At 37.6% G+C, this 17,507-nt stretch overlaps 1 protein-coding gene across 1 annotated transcript; it reads right to left on the reverse strand.

Moving 5' to 3' along the window:
- Positions 1-1,701: 1,701 nt before the first annotated feature.
- On the reverse strand, positions 1,702-17,121 carry LOC149815218 (syntaxin-32-like). The gene is made up of 6 exons (XM_089990327.1): positions 16,990-17,121; positions 15,740-16,073; positions 3,867-4,117; positions 3,468-3,637; positions 2,391-2,588; positions 1,702-2,067 (listed from the first exon to the last, which is right to left on the reverse strand). Exons 2-6 carry the CDS (start codon positions 15,972-15,974, stop codon positions 1,908-1,910), a joined length of 1,014 nt encoding a protein of 337 aa, XP_089846453.1. The 5' UTR covers positions 15,975-16,073; positions 16,990-17,121; the 3' UTR covers positions 1,702-1,907.
- Positions 17,122-17,507: the final 386 nt, after the last annotated feature.

The following is a 17,507-nucleotide window of genomic DNA, read 5'->3' on the forward strand; positions in this document are numbered from 1 at the left end:
CACTTGCCCAACGTTTTGCTCAAGACTGACATGATCAAACAGAGCTGGCTCACGTGTTTGTACACAAAGTTGTCAAGAGGATGAAGAAGTGGGTGGATCAGAAGTGCCGCCCTGTAGAGTTCGAAGTCAGAGACCTAGTATTAGTCAAGCTATACATGGACAGAACCAGGATCTTTCGAGGTCTCTATCAAGGCCTCGCCCGCAAATACAAAGGCCCTTTTCCTATCATCAAGCATATAGGCAACCTCGCCTACAAGCTTGAAGTTCCTTCACATTTTTAAACACGTTCAGTCTTTCACATCAGTAACTTAAAGTCATTTTATGTCGATGAAGAAGACAACAATCGCAACCAGCCAATGTGAGCGCCAGCACCACTTCGCATAACTGACGCTAAAGAAGTAGAGTACATCATGGATCATCTGTGCAATCATCAAGGACATATCAAAGAGTATCTTCTCAAGTGGAAAGGATTGCTAGAAGAAAAAGTCAGTTGAGAGAAAATGAAGAACGCCCACCAATTTTCATCAACAGTGGACAAGTATGAAGCATGGGCCCTATCGTCAAGGACGTCGACAACTTAGGTGGGAGAGAATGTTAGGCTCAAACTTTTTTGCGTAGTTTTTGTTTTGTACTAAACCTACCAAAAGCCCTGCGTGACTCACACGAGCCTTTCGGCCTTGTAATGTTTGTACAACTTTATATACCTGCAATTTACATTAAGCCCTGTGTGGCTCACACTGGCCTTTCGGCCTTGTAATGTTTGTACAACAATAGATACCTATAATTTGCATTTTCCTTAATAAGATTGTGGTGCACAACACTATTGTATATTTTCCTCCATTCAATGAATTTATTGTTATTGAACGTTTCTCGTTTTCCTCCTATTCTCTCTCTCGCTCTACTTCTCTGTGTGATTGTTGTCTTCTTATAATTGTGCATTTACATGCAATAATACCTGCACACTTGTTTCAAAAGATCCATTGAATTCGCTTTTGAAACTCGCTAAAAGGCTTGTTGAGTCAAGGTTCTCTCAACACCACGGGCATATGAAATTTAGCCTGTGACAACACAGTGCATAACAAAAACTAAAAATGTAATTTAATATATGTTTAGACTTTTATGTTTTACAATATTTAAACATTATCCTTTAGTTGGATTTCGATGTGATCGGATGGCCTGCACATAGACACCACCCAGAACTTTATACTAACCGCCCACAACTTACAAATTTTAAATTAGAAAAAAGGATCTGAATTGCAAAGCATAAACTATATAACCTTGAAAAAGGGTCTTCAAAGCTTTTGCAAATAAAAAAATAATGACCATAAGGTTTAAAGACAGCTTTGCAGTTTCGTAGAAGAAAAAATCTTAGATCCTTCTTGAGCCATCAATGCCTATGGACAATTTGGACATACAATAAATAAAAGATGAAAATGCCAACAGGACACAATATGCAAATTTAAGGATCTAAAGGCTTATCAAACCCGTCAGATTTCTTCAGTATGAATCGAAATGAAAGAACATATCCAGCTTGGTCCAATAACCATTTTCAGACCGCAAAGAGCCTTCCAACTCTTCGCCACCAGCCAAGGAAATGGAAGATGCTGAAAAAGGATGGATACAACCCAAACCTATCTGAGCAAGTCTCAAACCCTAGAATCACCCACAAGCCAACATTTTACTCTAGAAGACTCACAAATCTAAATTACTAAAGTGAAGAAAATCCAATAGTAGTATCGATGAACTTCTCTTGGGGTCTGTTTATACATCATATGCTCAAATACAGGAGGGAGGGTATTCTTCTAAACTAACCAAAACACCGAAGAGAATTCCCTCCCTTTGATGAAAGAAGAGGAATGAACAACAAATTGTGGAAGCACAGTCCTTGAATTTCGTTATTCATTGCTTCAAGCAACAAAAAACAGGAAAATCATCAAAAATACAATCAATACAAAGAATATCTTGATCATCAACCAACGGTTGGAGGATATCCCATTGAGGTACTTAAGCAATGCCCCCTGTGCTCCCTCCACATTCACCAGCGTATCATCCATGTTCTCGTCGATCCTGCCACATGTATAATGAAAGCATTCAGACTATCTAATACATAGAAACACTGGATCCCACAACGATAAAACTTGGTATCATCTTCATCTTGTTGTGCATCAATCTTCTTAATGTTTCGGTGTTGATTCCATGTACAAAAACATGGTCAGCTATAAGCTGCACAGTCATTTTTCTCTCATCCATGGTCCTCATGGTTGGTTACCAAAGGCATTTTACTGAGAGCAGAATGGCTCATGTGCCGACTCAAGGGACAGGCCTCTCTCTCTCTCTCTCTCTCTCTCTCTCACACGCACACACACACACACACACACACACACACACACCTGATGGCAAGCTCCCCTTGTTGAGAGACCATGGTAGCTAGCTGAGTGAAGATGTTACTGAGCTCTAGAATGGTTGATTCCACGTTCTGGAGAGCTTCTGCCCTACTCTGCATGTAAGTATCTTGCATTGCAACCAGCTGTTGTTGCTGTTGAGAAGATGGACCCGTAGGAGTTGATGGCTCTCCATTAATCTGCTTCCTACATATACCAGATGGACAATTAACCTTCTTGTTTTTATTCTCTTGAATGATTAAAACCACCTTTAGGCCATAATTGACAATGGGAAAAAGATTGGATAATTCAGCATGAAATATGAAAAATAGAATGTGTCATTCCCGACATGTGAAAAAATTTCATATGAAAAAAAAATCACATTTTTCTATATTAATTTCCCATTGGTGCTATATGAAAAGTTTCCCCACTACAAAGGTGGAGAAATGGTGGTGAAATTTTTCTTAGTGTACATCTCATGCTTTTCATATAATATAAATATTCATTTTTTGTGAATTTACATGGGTTTAAGATAACATATATTAGAAAAGGAAAAAAAGAACTGAATAATCAAGGACAGTAAAAAGCACATAATAAATAAACACTAGGGAAGCACGATACTGAGAAGTTAAAGCAACAAAATTCCAGAAAATTGCATCATGAATTTCCAAAACTCATAAAGGGCCTCATTTTGCACAACAAGCAACTTCTGACTGCAATCACGGCAACCGCAGCACATTCAAAGTTCTGAGTTCTTTCTAATATTCAATACACATTTCTTGTGGGAAGTTTCCCAAAGATATTTGAAAAGAAAGGAATACAAGGAACTACTAGGAATTCATGTCCTCCAGATTTTTTTTACATGAATGTTCAAAGTTTATTTTCAAATAAACATATATTTCCTGGCTAACACCTGAATCAATAGCATAAACATACACTGACTCCACAAAAGAAAAGGGAGAAACAAACCAAGGCGAAGATATCAATCATAACAGTTTAGAAGGAATATATGAAGTTAGTGTCCGAAACTTGTTTGCAGTAAGCAAGATTTCAGCCTGTGTTTAAAAGTATGCTGGATAATTTTACCTTGGGAATAACTGCGATGAGGACGATGAACCATTCTCCCATGGAAGAGGATCTGTTGTTGCACTGGCCGCCTTGACAGCTAGAGGACGCTGCCGAACAAAAGGGTTACTAGTGTCGTTCGAAGGAATAGATGTATACAGCTGCCGTCTGTTTTCATGAACCTTCAAGTTCTGAATGTGGCATCAAACACATGAATCATTAATCTCGGCTCCATAAAGAGGAACAAATTTCTGCAACAAAATGTTTAATCTGCCAACTGAACTGAGGACTTGGGGAAATCAATCATTTCCAATGAATTTTAGTCTCAGACTGTCAGGAAACCAGGGCTCAGCCAAACAAGACCTAGCAAACCCCTCTTTCATGTGCCAAATGAAAAGAACATAGAAGAAATTAACCTACCTCTGTACGCATTGTAAGAACATCCTTGAACTCTTTTGTGGTGCTCATCAAACGATTTTTTAGATTATCTACTACTGTAGTTGCATGGTTGGTGGTGTCCTTTGAGATGTTCCCACTTTCATTTTGTGAATTACATACGATCTGAAGATCTCCAACAGCATTGTTCAAGGCATTAATGTCTTGCTTGATAACAGATGTTAGCTCTTGTATTTCCAGAGTTGGGTCATCATAATAGGATGTCCTCTTTGCCACTGCAAATAAAATTTATTTAGCGCTTGTGCACCAGAGATGTGTTACACATGGATCAACAAACAAATTGAGCAAATCACAAGTAGAAAGAAACTGAGATTGTGAATTGAGACATACAAGCAACTTAGTAATTGCTCATTGGTTGTCAACATTCAGCATTACCAGATCCATGCCAACAACATTACACATAAACACTACAACTGTTGACCCAGAGGCTAGCATCAGCATGAAGCAGCTGGCCATCTGATCAAACCACGGTAGCCAGCAAACAGAAACCCACAGAATTTCACAAAGGCAGGAGAAGAAAAAACAAAAAAAGTACTTACCGAGTACCAATGCACACATCATGTAGAACTTGCTATGGTCCATAACCCTCATAATTATATAACAAGAAAAAGTAATTAATTAACATCAGTAGCAATTTGGTGAGAAGGCATAACCAAACAACTTATCCTTAGGTCTTCTAATGCTTGGGAATGGGTTAGGACGGAGGAGGGACCCTACTTCCCAAACAATCCTACTGAATTACGCCACACGGATAGTCCATTTACTTCATATGATGTAGCATTATATCATATTAACTCCAAAAAGAGACATATCTCCATATCATATAACAATATCCACATGATGTAGACCAAAGCCATCACTTCATCAATCATGCACTTAACAGCAGAGATCCTGAGCCAACAACGACAATGAGCTAATGTGAATGGAGAACTTTGACTCTGCAAACCCAGATCCAACCTATAAATTCAGATAATGGAGCCACTTCTGTATCTAGGTCAGATCTGGTAATTGCATGGCCTGGAGTCAAAGCTTGTCAGATCTGGGTTCATTGAGTAAACATAAGATCCATGCTATCTATTTTCCAGTGTGTCACATAGGTATGGGTGTGGTACGCGTATGATGAGGATATAAACTGTAATGAAAAGAGGCGGAAGCACCAATAGAGCAAAGGCACTCTTTAAGAGTGACCACAAGAGCCAAGAACACAAACACTAAAGGTGTACACACAAAACTCACAAAAGTAGAAAATGACTTAAAGTCATAAGTTGAATATTATTGAAGAAAGGAAAAGAAGGGTGAAAACCCCATGCTTTTACAAGGAGAGAGCCTCCTCTATTTATAGAGGAGGGGAACTAAAAAGGAGACCATAAAGGGGGCTCCCTTCTAGTCGTTGGGAGCCCCAACGGTCATAAATATGATCGTTGGGGCCCCAACGACTAGATGGGTGGGGCCCCTTATGGTCCTCCAAAGTGAAAAATAAAAAGTAAAAAAGGAAAAAGAAAAAAGGAAAAAGAAAAAAGGGAAAAGAAAGAAAAAAGGAAAAATAAAAAAGGGAAAAAATTACATGGTAATTACCAAAACACCCCTATCGGGTTTTTGGTTGTACAGAAAAAGAAAATAAGAAAATAAATTATGTATATATACATATATGTATATATATACTTATATATATACGAATGTATATATATATAAGTATATGTATATATATATTAATATATACATAATTTAACAATAAACGTACAGCACAAAAGTTTCAAAAAGGATGGGCATGTGAGTAACTGTACAGCTACACGTAAAAATGCACAATTATGCTATATTTTACAAAGTGCTCCAAATATGAAGTTATAGACTGTCAATGACAACCAAGTGTATAGTTAGCAGCAGTGTTGTTAAAAGCGCGCTTTGAAGCATAAAAAGCGCGCTTCGAAGCAAGGCACAGCATATTTTGCTTCAATGCACACTTACAAAGCGCATGATGGTATGATGCATAATTATTTTTGTTTTTTTATTTAATTGATTTTTTAATATTTTTTGTGAAGCTTAAGGTTTACGCCTCGCTTCATGAGCGGGTCTTATGCCTCGCTACGCCTCAATGCTATTCACAACACTGGTCAAAATGGATACAGCTGCAGATCAAGCATGATTCAACCCATACCAGAGCTGCTTTCACCCTTTCCTCGAACATGAATCTCCAGATTTGTTCATGACAAATACATCCTTAAAGCATCCAATCTTTCACAAGTGTTGATCAACCTGTCATTGGCCCTGGTTATAACACTCTACTATACCATGTTTACAACCACATCCCCCCATCCATCCTGCTCCCAGAGATGCCCCTCAAACAACTATTTATTGTATACAGCCTTACCAGGTAAGTAGGACATTTAATACTACATTGCATAAAGTACATCTGACCCTACCACCAATGAACAGCATCCCCTTGCTATGTAGCCAGTTTTGCAAGAAAGCAGTCATATATAGGTTCCAATCAGAAATGCATAAACCACATATGTTTGATAAAAGATAACCCGGCTCAAGGGATACCTAGTTGTAACTATCTTGAATTACCAAATTCCATACTACACAGCTATTCCCAACACTATCCACTACTCAAGCTATTACAAGTGGAATAAAGGGGTTTCCAACTCAACCATCCTTTTCCCAGACTTCCAGTTTCCACTGAACTGGATCTAACCACTCCACCCATTTGTACGGAGCTATAACAACCATATGTTGCAACATCCAGTTTTCTAAGATTAGTGTGCAACCTACTAAAATATGAAGTCATTTAGAGAGGAATATCAATCTCCATAGATTTGATGCTCTTGACAATTGCCAAACAGAAGAGTGCCATTGAGATACCAGAGAATCTGAAGGTCAATAACTCCATGAAAACCAAGTGAGTGGAAAAATAACCTAGAAGCTTATTGAAAAATGATGCTAAATGCATATTCCCTACTAATCAGAAGAAAAAGAAAGAACGGCGGTGGTTCCCTTCTTTTCCTTCTTAGGTCTTCAAGATTTAGTTATCATGCCACAAAAATTATTGCATTTAACATTCAGAAAATATAGCCGAGATTGTCTCCTTTGTTTCACCAAAATTTGATCCCACAAGACCAGCTTTTAAGATACAGAGGGTGTGGCTGATCTTTAACAAGCTATCCAAAGCTTCTAGCACCAGAATCACCCCACCCATCAACCATCTTAGCTTCACAATGTAATTGAGTATGAGTTTGGATTCTGTGAATACAAGTCAATTATCAACAATAGCACTATGACTCAGAAATGATTGGTTGGAACTGGGTCCACTCTGATATCCAATTGAAGGATGTGGTGGGTCCCACGCGCCACGAAGATCCAACAGAGCTTCCACACTCTCGCTTATAGGAGTTGGGTTTGATGAATACCCAATACCCATAACATATATAACTAGTAAAATATATTAAAATATTTAAGCATAAAACACCTACCGAAAATGGGAAGCACAACCACGAACTCGCAAAATGATTCAATTCACTCTAATATGGAACAAGTTACATACGGTGGAGGTACCCCTATCTATAGGCACCCATAACCGGATGAATGACGTGGTTTAACCAACCACATTTTAACACACTAACAAGACAACACAAAAATGACATGGCATCATGCACCTCATAACCATATAAAGTTTATACAAGGTGACATGGCTTACCACACTATGTTGTGACTTGTGACACACAAGGTAAAAGACAAAACACTGACTCAAGTTCTTATGTGGTCAGCTGCTGACCACACATGATACAGTCGGTCAAATATTGACTTCAACTGAACCAACACAAAATTCGATATTGGCACCAACATTAGAGAAAGTGGTGCTTCCGGATTTGAAGGTCCTTGAGGATGACCTTCAACAAAGATTAGAGACTGCAGAGCCCAAAGAAAAGGAAGATAACCAAGACCAAAATGAAGGCAAGACTAGTCAGGAGTCTCAACTTCAGCAGAGTTCACCTTGTTCATCGGGAAGGTCTAGTCCTTGGAAAGAGGGTGTTCACCAAGGAGTAACACCTGAAGAAGCCAGACCAAGTAAGCTAGAGATAGATGAATAACCACAACAATTGTGGAGAACAATGAGAATGAGGAAACCAAATCTTAACTCTAGCTAAAGAAGAAGAGAAGTCGAAAACCTTGAAGATTACGATCCCACCTCAGAAAAAGAATCAAAAGAACGTAGCTCCAATGTTCAAGAAGAAGAATGCCTCATACAAGCAAGTGCAAGAGACAGAGCATGCACACTCGAGATGCAGAAAAATGCTACAAAGGCACAATGTGATCAATGCTTGGGATTTGGGAATATCAGAAAGATCCATCTCCTCTATAAAGAGCCTCCAAGTTGCCAACTTCACAAGGTTTAAAAGATTACCCTCAAAGAAGATGAACCACTGTCAAGAGGTCGATAATAAGAGAATTCAGCATTGAGGAAGAGAATGTTGATGTCAATACCGACTTTTGTGTCGGTTCGGTTGCAGTTGATATTTGATGGATTGTATCATGTGTGGTCAGCAGTTGACCACGTAAGAGCTTGAGTTAATCTTTTGTCTTTTTACCTTGTGTTGTGTGGAAAGCCATGTCGTCTTGTATAAACCAACAATGGTTATGAGGTGTATGATGCCATGTTATTTTTGTATTCTCTTGTTAGTGTGTCAAAATGTGGTTGGTTAAACAACATCATTGGTTTTATAAACCGTCATTGTAAGACAGTTATGGGTGCCTATAAATAAGGGTACCCCCATCATATGTAACTTGTTTGATATTAGGATGAATCGAGTCATTTTGTGAGTTTGTGGTCGTGCTTCCCATTCTAGGTATGTGTTTTATGCCTAAATACTTTAATATATTTTATTAGTTACATATGCTATGAGTATTAGGTATATATCAAACCAAAACCGTATAAGCGAGAGCACGGAAGCTCTACCGGATCTTCATGGAGCGTGGGACCCACCACATCCTTCAAGTGGATATCGAGCAGACCAAGTTCCAACATCGATAACTTCAAGTGGTGAGCTCTTATCAGATCATTCACTCTATGATTCTATCACTTTAGTTTGTGTGGAAAAAAACCAATTACTTTTAGAAATTATGAATGGAGACTCTCTACAGTATCCAGCCATACACAACCATAATGTTGAGAATCTTAAACAGTATAAAATAAAATTACAGAATAATGCAAGTGCACATTGTTGCATCAGATTAACCATAACCAAGGTTGTAAAAAAGGACAAAACTGTTAACATATGCTGAAGGGCTCCACATTCTGACTTATTCTACAATATCGTAGGTTATATAAAAAAGAAACATAAAAACATTTAAATTTTAAAGGTTCTGCTTGACCACAAAGAAAAATAAAAAGTGAACACATTAAAAAAAAGTGAAACCAATAACATGTAAATTAAATATTAAAAGATATGCAACAAACCACATATAAGGTATGGTGTCAACAATAAAGAGAACAACAGTTCATAAACACAATGGAATAAGAACTATTTACTCGCATATTCATCAAGACAAAGAGACAAACGACACATATAAACATGCAAATAAAGCAACAAAAATCAAGTATAATAAGTTGTAATGAGCATTAAATACATCCACTTCTGCTGCAAGCACTTGGTGCTGATTGATCCACATTTCATGCTACGTCTGCCTACCACCCCTCTCAGCATTGCATCAATGTTTACAAAGAAAGACTGGAAATGATTCAGTTGCAGGTGCTAGCTCTTCTAATAGTCATCTCCCCTGGAATTCCTTACCTCCTTTTACCAGATATGGAAGAATTGGGTTTCTCTTAGAAGGATGCAATTGATTATTTGTTTGCCTAGCCTTAACTTAAAAACAGGAGATTCAAGGTACTAGCTAGCCTTCAAACCAACTACAGAGGAAACTGTCTTCCTCGACATGAAATATGATAAATCTTCCACAACGATATCAACCTCACAACAAGATAGGAATCTCCTTAACGTTGTTCACTTGGCTTGCTGCGGACTTGTTCTAGTGGAAATTGATCCTTGATAAAAAAACAATGCTCATCACTGAAGAATGGTGACTTGACTTTTTGGAATGAGATCAGAAAAAATTGCATGGGCAGTAGGGGGTGTCAACAAGTCAGGTATGACTTTGGATTCGCTAGGATCAAGGTCTGGTAACAAAGGAATGGGTCTGATAACTATTTGGATCAAAACCCATGAGATCTGGAAAGCATACAGACATGGGTATGGTTTATGAAATTTATACCAAACTCTGGTCTGACCCAAGATCTGATTAAAAACTGCAAATTTTCAATGTAATAAGTATAAAAAAATATTATTTTACCATGTACCCATTGGGTCTGGTCTAAATAATCCTTATTCGGACCTGGGTATGGTTTTTCTTATGAATGATCCTATCGGACCCCAGTTCAGGTCCAGTACCAGCACTCTTAATCGGATCCAGATCCGAACCCACCCATTTCTGGTGGATTGACCAATTGAGAACCCTACTGGGGCATACAAGCCAGACCCCCTCATGAATTATTTACTTCCTCCCCTTTTCTCCTCTATGTTCAGTGTGAGATTTAATATAATAAAGAAAAGGTTCATTTGCTTTTAGTTTTCTATGTCAAGAAGATCTTAACAAAATCTAGCTTGTGGAAAAAAAATTAATAAAAGGAAAATGTAAAAGAGCTATCAGCTTCCAAACTAAAACAAAGTTCTATATTCAAAATATGATGCAGACAAACACAACATGATACACATCATCTTTTTCTGAAAACAAAAGAACACAATACACCCCATGATTTAATACAAATGATATACCATGTATGGAGTTTCCCTGGTTCCACTTCCTTTGCATTCGAATGAGACTCACCGTGTGCCACACAAGGGTGAAATAGTACAATTGTTCACATCTTATTGTATGATACGATAACGATGATCACAACAATTTATGCTTTTCAAAAAACAATCACCTATCGATAAACGCACACTAGGCAACTGATGCCTAATGCCTCAGATTAGTGCGAAAGATAAGCTCTTGCTCATAGTGAACCAAGAGAGAAGGCATCAGCCAAGAACTAGAACCCAAAAAATGCTAAAACAGATCAATATTTGCAATATGTGTAAGGGAATGGGTAATTCTGAATGCCCCAATCATTCATAAGACTCATTTTTTTGGAACTATTTGCTCCTCCAAAAGCAGGAAAAAAGGCCCAATAAAAGTTATGGAGCTATGAAAAGACAATCTGATATGTTATTCGTTTGAGAACTTCTAAGATGCTACTTTCTGATGCCAGGTGATATTCTAACTGAGAGCAGCCTGATCTTTCATGAGCTGATAAAACACATACTAACCACATTAGTCCTTATTACCAGTTTTAAAATCAGCCTGGCTTGATGATTCAACCAATTCAACTGTATACTGACCTATTATCCACATCAAATTCAGATGAAGGCCATCTTTTATCGAAGACCAGACCAGAGTGAATCAGCTGACAAACCTGGTAATCAGTAAAATGTTGAAGCATTGTAACTGTCCAACCATCACACCTCTCCCTAGTGAAAGCATGAACTCCCTTATCATGAACTTTCAAAACCCAATAACTATTTGAATTTAGATCACACAGACAGGCTGATACCTTTATAGAAAGCTTAGGAATTGGGATCCCCAATGATAAGGATGGAATTCAGATTGCAAACTAATGATCTAGCTGGTAAAACCCTATTGTTTAGAGGATCTGCCACCAGCTAATTAAGTTTGTTAACTGATAGCATGTGCGTGTATGTGTGCACACACACGTATATACACAACAGAACCGAAATTAATGTTTTCCTGTCTAAAATGGCAAAACTAAACCCATCATCTCCAGATATTGCAGTGCATCACAACTTTGGGCAACACTCATTCACAGCCTTCAAAGTAAAGCAAAATATCCGATGGCACCTTATGGTTTTAACCATGGTTGTACGTATCATTACTTTTGTGTTTTGTGATACGATACACACTCGTATCGCGAGACGAGTGTGCATCGTATCCGTATCAGATGTATCATATGATACACCCATGTATCGTATTGTATCGTACGATACAAATACAGTGTTGACGCACTTAAAAAAGACCAAAAGTTGTATTTTTTCATTTTGGGTTTAAAAAGCCTTTTGAGGGCCGAGTTCTCCATATGTCTAGAGTCCGTTAGAAGGGAACCCACCCACCCTAAGTTTTGTGAGATCGATTTGGGGGCCGATTCATGCACAAAAGAGAGGGGTTTTGCGATTTTATCAAGAGTGCATTTCCACCATTTTTTCACTCAAGGAAGTGTGTTAAGGTACAAAATCTCTATTCTTTGCTTCTTATTGAGTATTTTGGGGGAAATGTGTATTTGGGGCTTCTTATTTTTTTGCTTATTGAGTTTTTAATTGATTTTGTTTTATTTTAGATCCTTCGCTATCGTCTTCATGTTCATGTCATATTAGAGATGATCCTGCATGGCAATACTGCAGAAGCATTGATGATGTACCACGACTAAGGTTACCATTGAATTTGAAATGTTTGTTTTGTGGTGCTATTATTAAAGGTGGGTTGCATAGATTTAAGCAATATATTATAGGTCAAGATCAAAATGTACGTCCATGTAATTCTTCATCTATTCCTGCAACTTTTTGTGTTGATGTTATTGTTGAAATAGAAAAAATTCGAAGAAGAATTTTGCAAAAAATGCACAGATGAAGGACTTCCAACCATTGTTCCAAATTTTGAAGATGATGATGATGATGACCCGCTTTACTATATGGTATGGAATGTTGGGCTGCCAAGAGACATCATATTCAAAAAATGAGTGTAGCTGAGATGCGTATGCTTAGATGGATGTGTGGAAATACAATAAAAGATAAGATTCGGAACGAGGAGATACGTAAGAAGGTATGTGTTGCATCCATTGAAAATAAGATGAGAGAGAATCGTTTACGGTGGTTTGGGCATATTCGGTGAAGGCCTAATGATGCTCCAGTTAGAAGGATGGAGAAATGGGAAAACATATTAGTTAAAAGAGGTTGGGATAGGCCTAAGAAGACTTGGATGGAGATGATAGGAAAGGATATGAATGCTTTGAACCTCACCGAGGACATGGCATTGGATAGAAATGATTGGAGGAGAAGGATTCATGTGGAAGACCCAGAATGATTTTCTTTTTTGGTTCATATCGCCGACCCCAATTGTTTTGGGATGAAGGCGCAGTTGTTGTTGTTGTTGATGATGATGATGACCCACTTGCCAAAAGAAAATGGCCCAACATAAAAAGATCATCGAGCGACAGTTGGATGCAGAACTAATGAAATATTATCCTGATGTTTGACAAATAGGCTCTAGAAGATAGTTTAGAAATGTAAGGCTTTAATTGTATTTAAATTTTAAATTATGTAGTTATCTTTTATTTAAATTGTCAGATATCAGTTGCATGGTTTGTTATTAATTTAAATTATGTAGTTGCCTTCATATGTGAATTTATGGTTGTATTTTGTGCAATTCATCATTGTTTTATGTGATATAATTTTTTTTATAATTTATGGTAAAATTTTCTGATTTTTCTAGATTTTTTGAATTTTTTTTATTAAAATTTTACGATACGATACAATGCTACTGTGGGCCCGACCAATACGGGCAACGATACAATACTTACAATCTCGGTTTCAACTTTCAATATATCTCAAGATTCAATCTGCACCAGTTTGAACCATCAAATGTCACTCCTTTAAATCATAACATTTAATGGTTCATTGGGGTAGTCAAATTATTGAACAATTGTTTGTAGCCCCTATAAAAATGTGTTTTTTTATTTTATATCTGAACAAGTTCAATCAACACATCTTGCTAATAGCTTATCGCACAAACAATGGCTACTGCCTACGTAATCTGGTTTATGAAATGCAAGTTGATCACAAGCTTGACAATCTCACATTGTCTTTGTCAAAGCATGGGCTAGTCACCCATCATCAAGCTTTTCATGGTGACAAATTCTAAATGAGTCTCAGTAATTACATATGGTTCTTTTCTCTCATATGAACCACATGTAAACGGTGACCAGAAATGTTCAGTATTTGCACACTCCAGTGCTGCAAATTATAAAACTCATACCAGATATTATGTGGAATGTTCTGAACAAAAAATGTCAGCTTTCCATTGTCTGTTATGTGTTTATCTCTGCCAACAAAAAAAAAGTATATACCATCGTTATTACACAGATAGCACTCCATGAACACTAGACTTTCACATAATTTTTGATGTAGATGTTTTCACTTAATTTACATGAACCAGATGTTTGCAACAACAGTCCACAATCTTTTACAATTTTATATTTTTGGATAATCCAAGGGAACCCTCCCCCACCCCCCTCCCCCCCATCGCCAACCACACATTGGCTGGCCTGTTGGTAAAACCCTTGAGGTCCCCCTTGCCCACTGGGGAGTACACCCAGCTTCGACCTTGTGGCAAGGGATGCGACCCGTTGGCTTTACAATTTTATAATTATCCATTGAATGGTTAACATGGATTTTCAAATTTAGCTTACTTGCAAAATATACTGGTCACTCAAAAGGGGAAAAGAACAAAAAGATAGAGAAGACAAGAAACTGCTCGCTTGAACTTGATGATTAAGTAATATGCCATGGAGTCAACTTAGTTACTCAAACATACTTGTAGTAAGTAAGGGTAAGTAGCAAACTAGTTCTCCATCTTTTATTAGATGATGAGAAAGCAAAAGGCCTAAAGTCTAGAGAATTACATGGACAAATCTTTAGCAGCTCAAAGTCTCATTGACAATGAACTAGCAAAGTGAACTTAAAAGCTCAAAGTCTCATTGACAATGCACTAGCAAAGTGAACTTAAACCCAAATTCCAAATAATTTTGTTACACCTTGTTTCCTATTTTTAGTTGTTTTAATAACAGAAAAACAGTTTTATTTTTTGCCACGGATCTCACTACAACAACTTAACCCCCCTTCTCCCGTACAATATATTCCAAGCATGTTTGAAGCTATGTTAGACTACAGTTATATACAGGCATATGTACGACAGAATACCCAACTACTAACATATATTGAAGAAATCCATATATTTTTTCGTCAACTTTAGCTATAAAACTCAAAAAATTGCAAATACGGATATATTGAAGAATTCAAGCTTTTATCTGGTCCATCATGTCACTGATATTCTCTATATTCAAGATTTTAAGCAGCATTGCAACATAACTAAAAGGTCTATGAAAAGAACTGGTTCTTGACGGAGATCAAGTGTCTTCATTAGGTCAAATTATAAAACTTTAGGAACCAATATAATATAGCAAAAAATTATCATAGTTCTGCATGTAACTCTTACAATACTGTTCAGTAAAAGCATCATAATATTGAGCATTCACATGCAGTATTACATTACATTGCGGCCAACTGTGTAGTAGTGCTCCCCTTGTCCAGTAGCTAAGAAGACTCAACCTTCCACCTTTTATTCCATCCTCTATTTCCACTAGATAAGAAGACTCAACCTTCCACCTCTTATTCCATCCTCTATTTCCACTAGAATATAGCTCATAAAATATCCAAGCTAAAAAAGTTTCTATAGAAAGTCTAGCAAAAAAGAGCATATTCCATCCTATCTGGCACATATTAAATGATTTCTAAAAACATGATAACAAGGAAAATGAGAATAAGTATCATTCGCCAGCAACTCATACAAGGCCTAGTTACATTCTTATGATACCATGCGACAATTCTAAGAACAAGATTAAAGGAAAAAATTGTATGCCAAAAAACATTTCAGAACAAAATAGAATCACTTACACTGTGCGAGCTTTGCGAGCTTTTGCGATGTCTGATGAATTCCAAATCCGATTTTGGAAGCTCTCTTGTTAAACTCTTTTTGAACAGAAATAGTAGATTGTGGCCGCTCTGGCTTTGAACTTCCACTGATGGGGCCATTAGAAGTAGAGGAAATCGATTTCTTAAGCTTATCCGCTACATTCAAGAATTCATTTGTACGATCTCTATAAGAAGACTGAGCAACTTTCATGTGCATATCTGATTAATCACCTTATCAAGTTGGCAAAACCTAAGCTGTAGACCCTCTACCAAACCAACATCAATACCCAATTCCTAGTTTCCACTTATGCATCACCTGAAAACAAGAGAAGTTCGGACTCTCTGTAAGTTATACATCTACAAATAAAACATGGGAAAGAAATGAATACACAAACAATTACTTACAAGAATCCGACAATTAGAAAACACAAAAAAAACATATATCCCAGCTTTCCAACAAAACACAAAACCAAAAAAGGCATAGTTAAAGTCACTCACACTTGTACACTCGAAAACATACCAAGAAATATTGAAAAATTGGTCTCCCCAAAAAAATCAAACGCCTAACTGATAGAAACGCAAACGAAAACTTGATGCATCTGCGGCGACTACATTTTTCTTTCAGTTCTCTTTCTTCACAAATTTAAAAGTAAAGAATTAACACATAATTTGCTACGAAAAGACATCTTTTGATCAAGAAAGATCCCCTAATGAGCACAGTTTGCTATCGTAAGTCTAATTCTCCCGATCAGATTCGGCAACGAGACAGATCTCAGTAAAAAGCGACCATTTCCCCAATTCGAATAACACTAATACCCTCACAAACCATGGTGCATCACAATTTCAACAGGAAAAAACACTCAATTACGGATACAAACCACGAAAACCACAGATCGCCCACAATTCTCTTCGTGCGCGAAATCGAGGGGTTTTCTCTACTGAACGCAATCGCCCGCAAAGAGAAAACAAGAAAAGGGCTTCCATCCACGCAATCGGAACCAACTGCGGACCAAATCAACGATTCACGAAAAAAAAACGAAACGCGTGTTCTTCGAAACCCTGGAACCAACCCAAAATCGAAAACGTGTATCCCAAGATTTGGAGACCAAAACCAAAACCAAAGCAAATGGAACAACGACGTGATAAAAAATGGGGAAAAGTAACGAAAAGAAATCGAATAAAAACTAAAATCAAATAAGAAAGAAAACGAGATCGAATTGCTGGTGACGTACCTCGATCTGGGAAGACTGGGGGAGGGAAGAGAGAGATCGATGCTTCACCCAAATGAGAGAGAGAGAGAGAGATCGATGCTTCACCCAAATGAGAGAGAGAGAGAGAGAGATCAATGCATCAGATTTGGGAAGGGAAGAAGCAGGAGAGAGAGGTATCAATGCATCAGATTTAGGAAGGGAAGCAGCAGGAAAACACGCCGGAGAGGTATTGTCGTAATTAATTCAAGCACGAAGGGTTTCTTGTTAGTTTTTGTGATGCTAAGCTAGCATTTATAGTAGGCCCAAGCAGGTCCGGATCCGAAGCAGATAGACTCCAAGGTTTAGGTTTAAGTTTGGGTTCGGATTCGGATCTGATGTGGCCAATACCATATTTGACTAATCTGCATCTAAATGGATTTGAACTCGAATTTGGCTTCGTAAAAATCTCATACCAGTCCATCAACTTCGGATAGCAAAAATTCAAAACTATATCTGCATGATATAATCGGATATGGTTTTGACTTACCAAACACGACTAA

Source organism: Nuphar pumila, chromosome 15 (assembly GCF_984573655.1).
Source record: "Nuphar pumila chromosome 15, dmNupPumi1.hap1.1, whole genome shotgun sequence".
NCBI classification, from domain to species: Eukaryota; Viridiplantae; Streptophyta; class Magnoliopsida; order Nymphaeales; family Nymphaeaceae; genus Nuphar; species Nuphar pumila.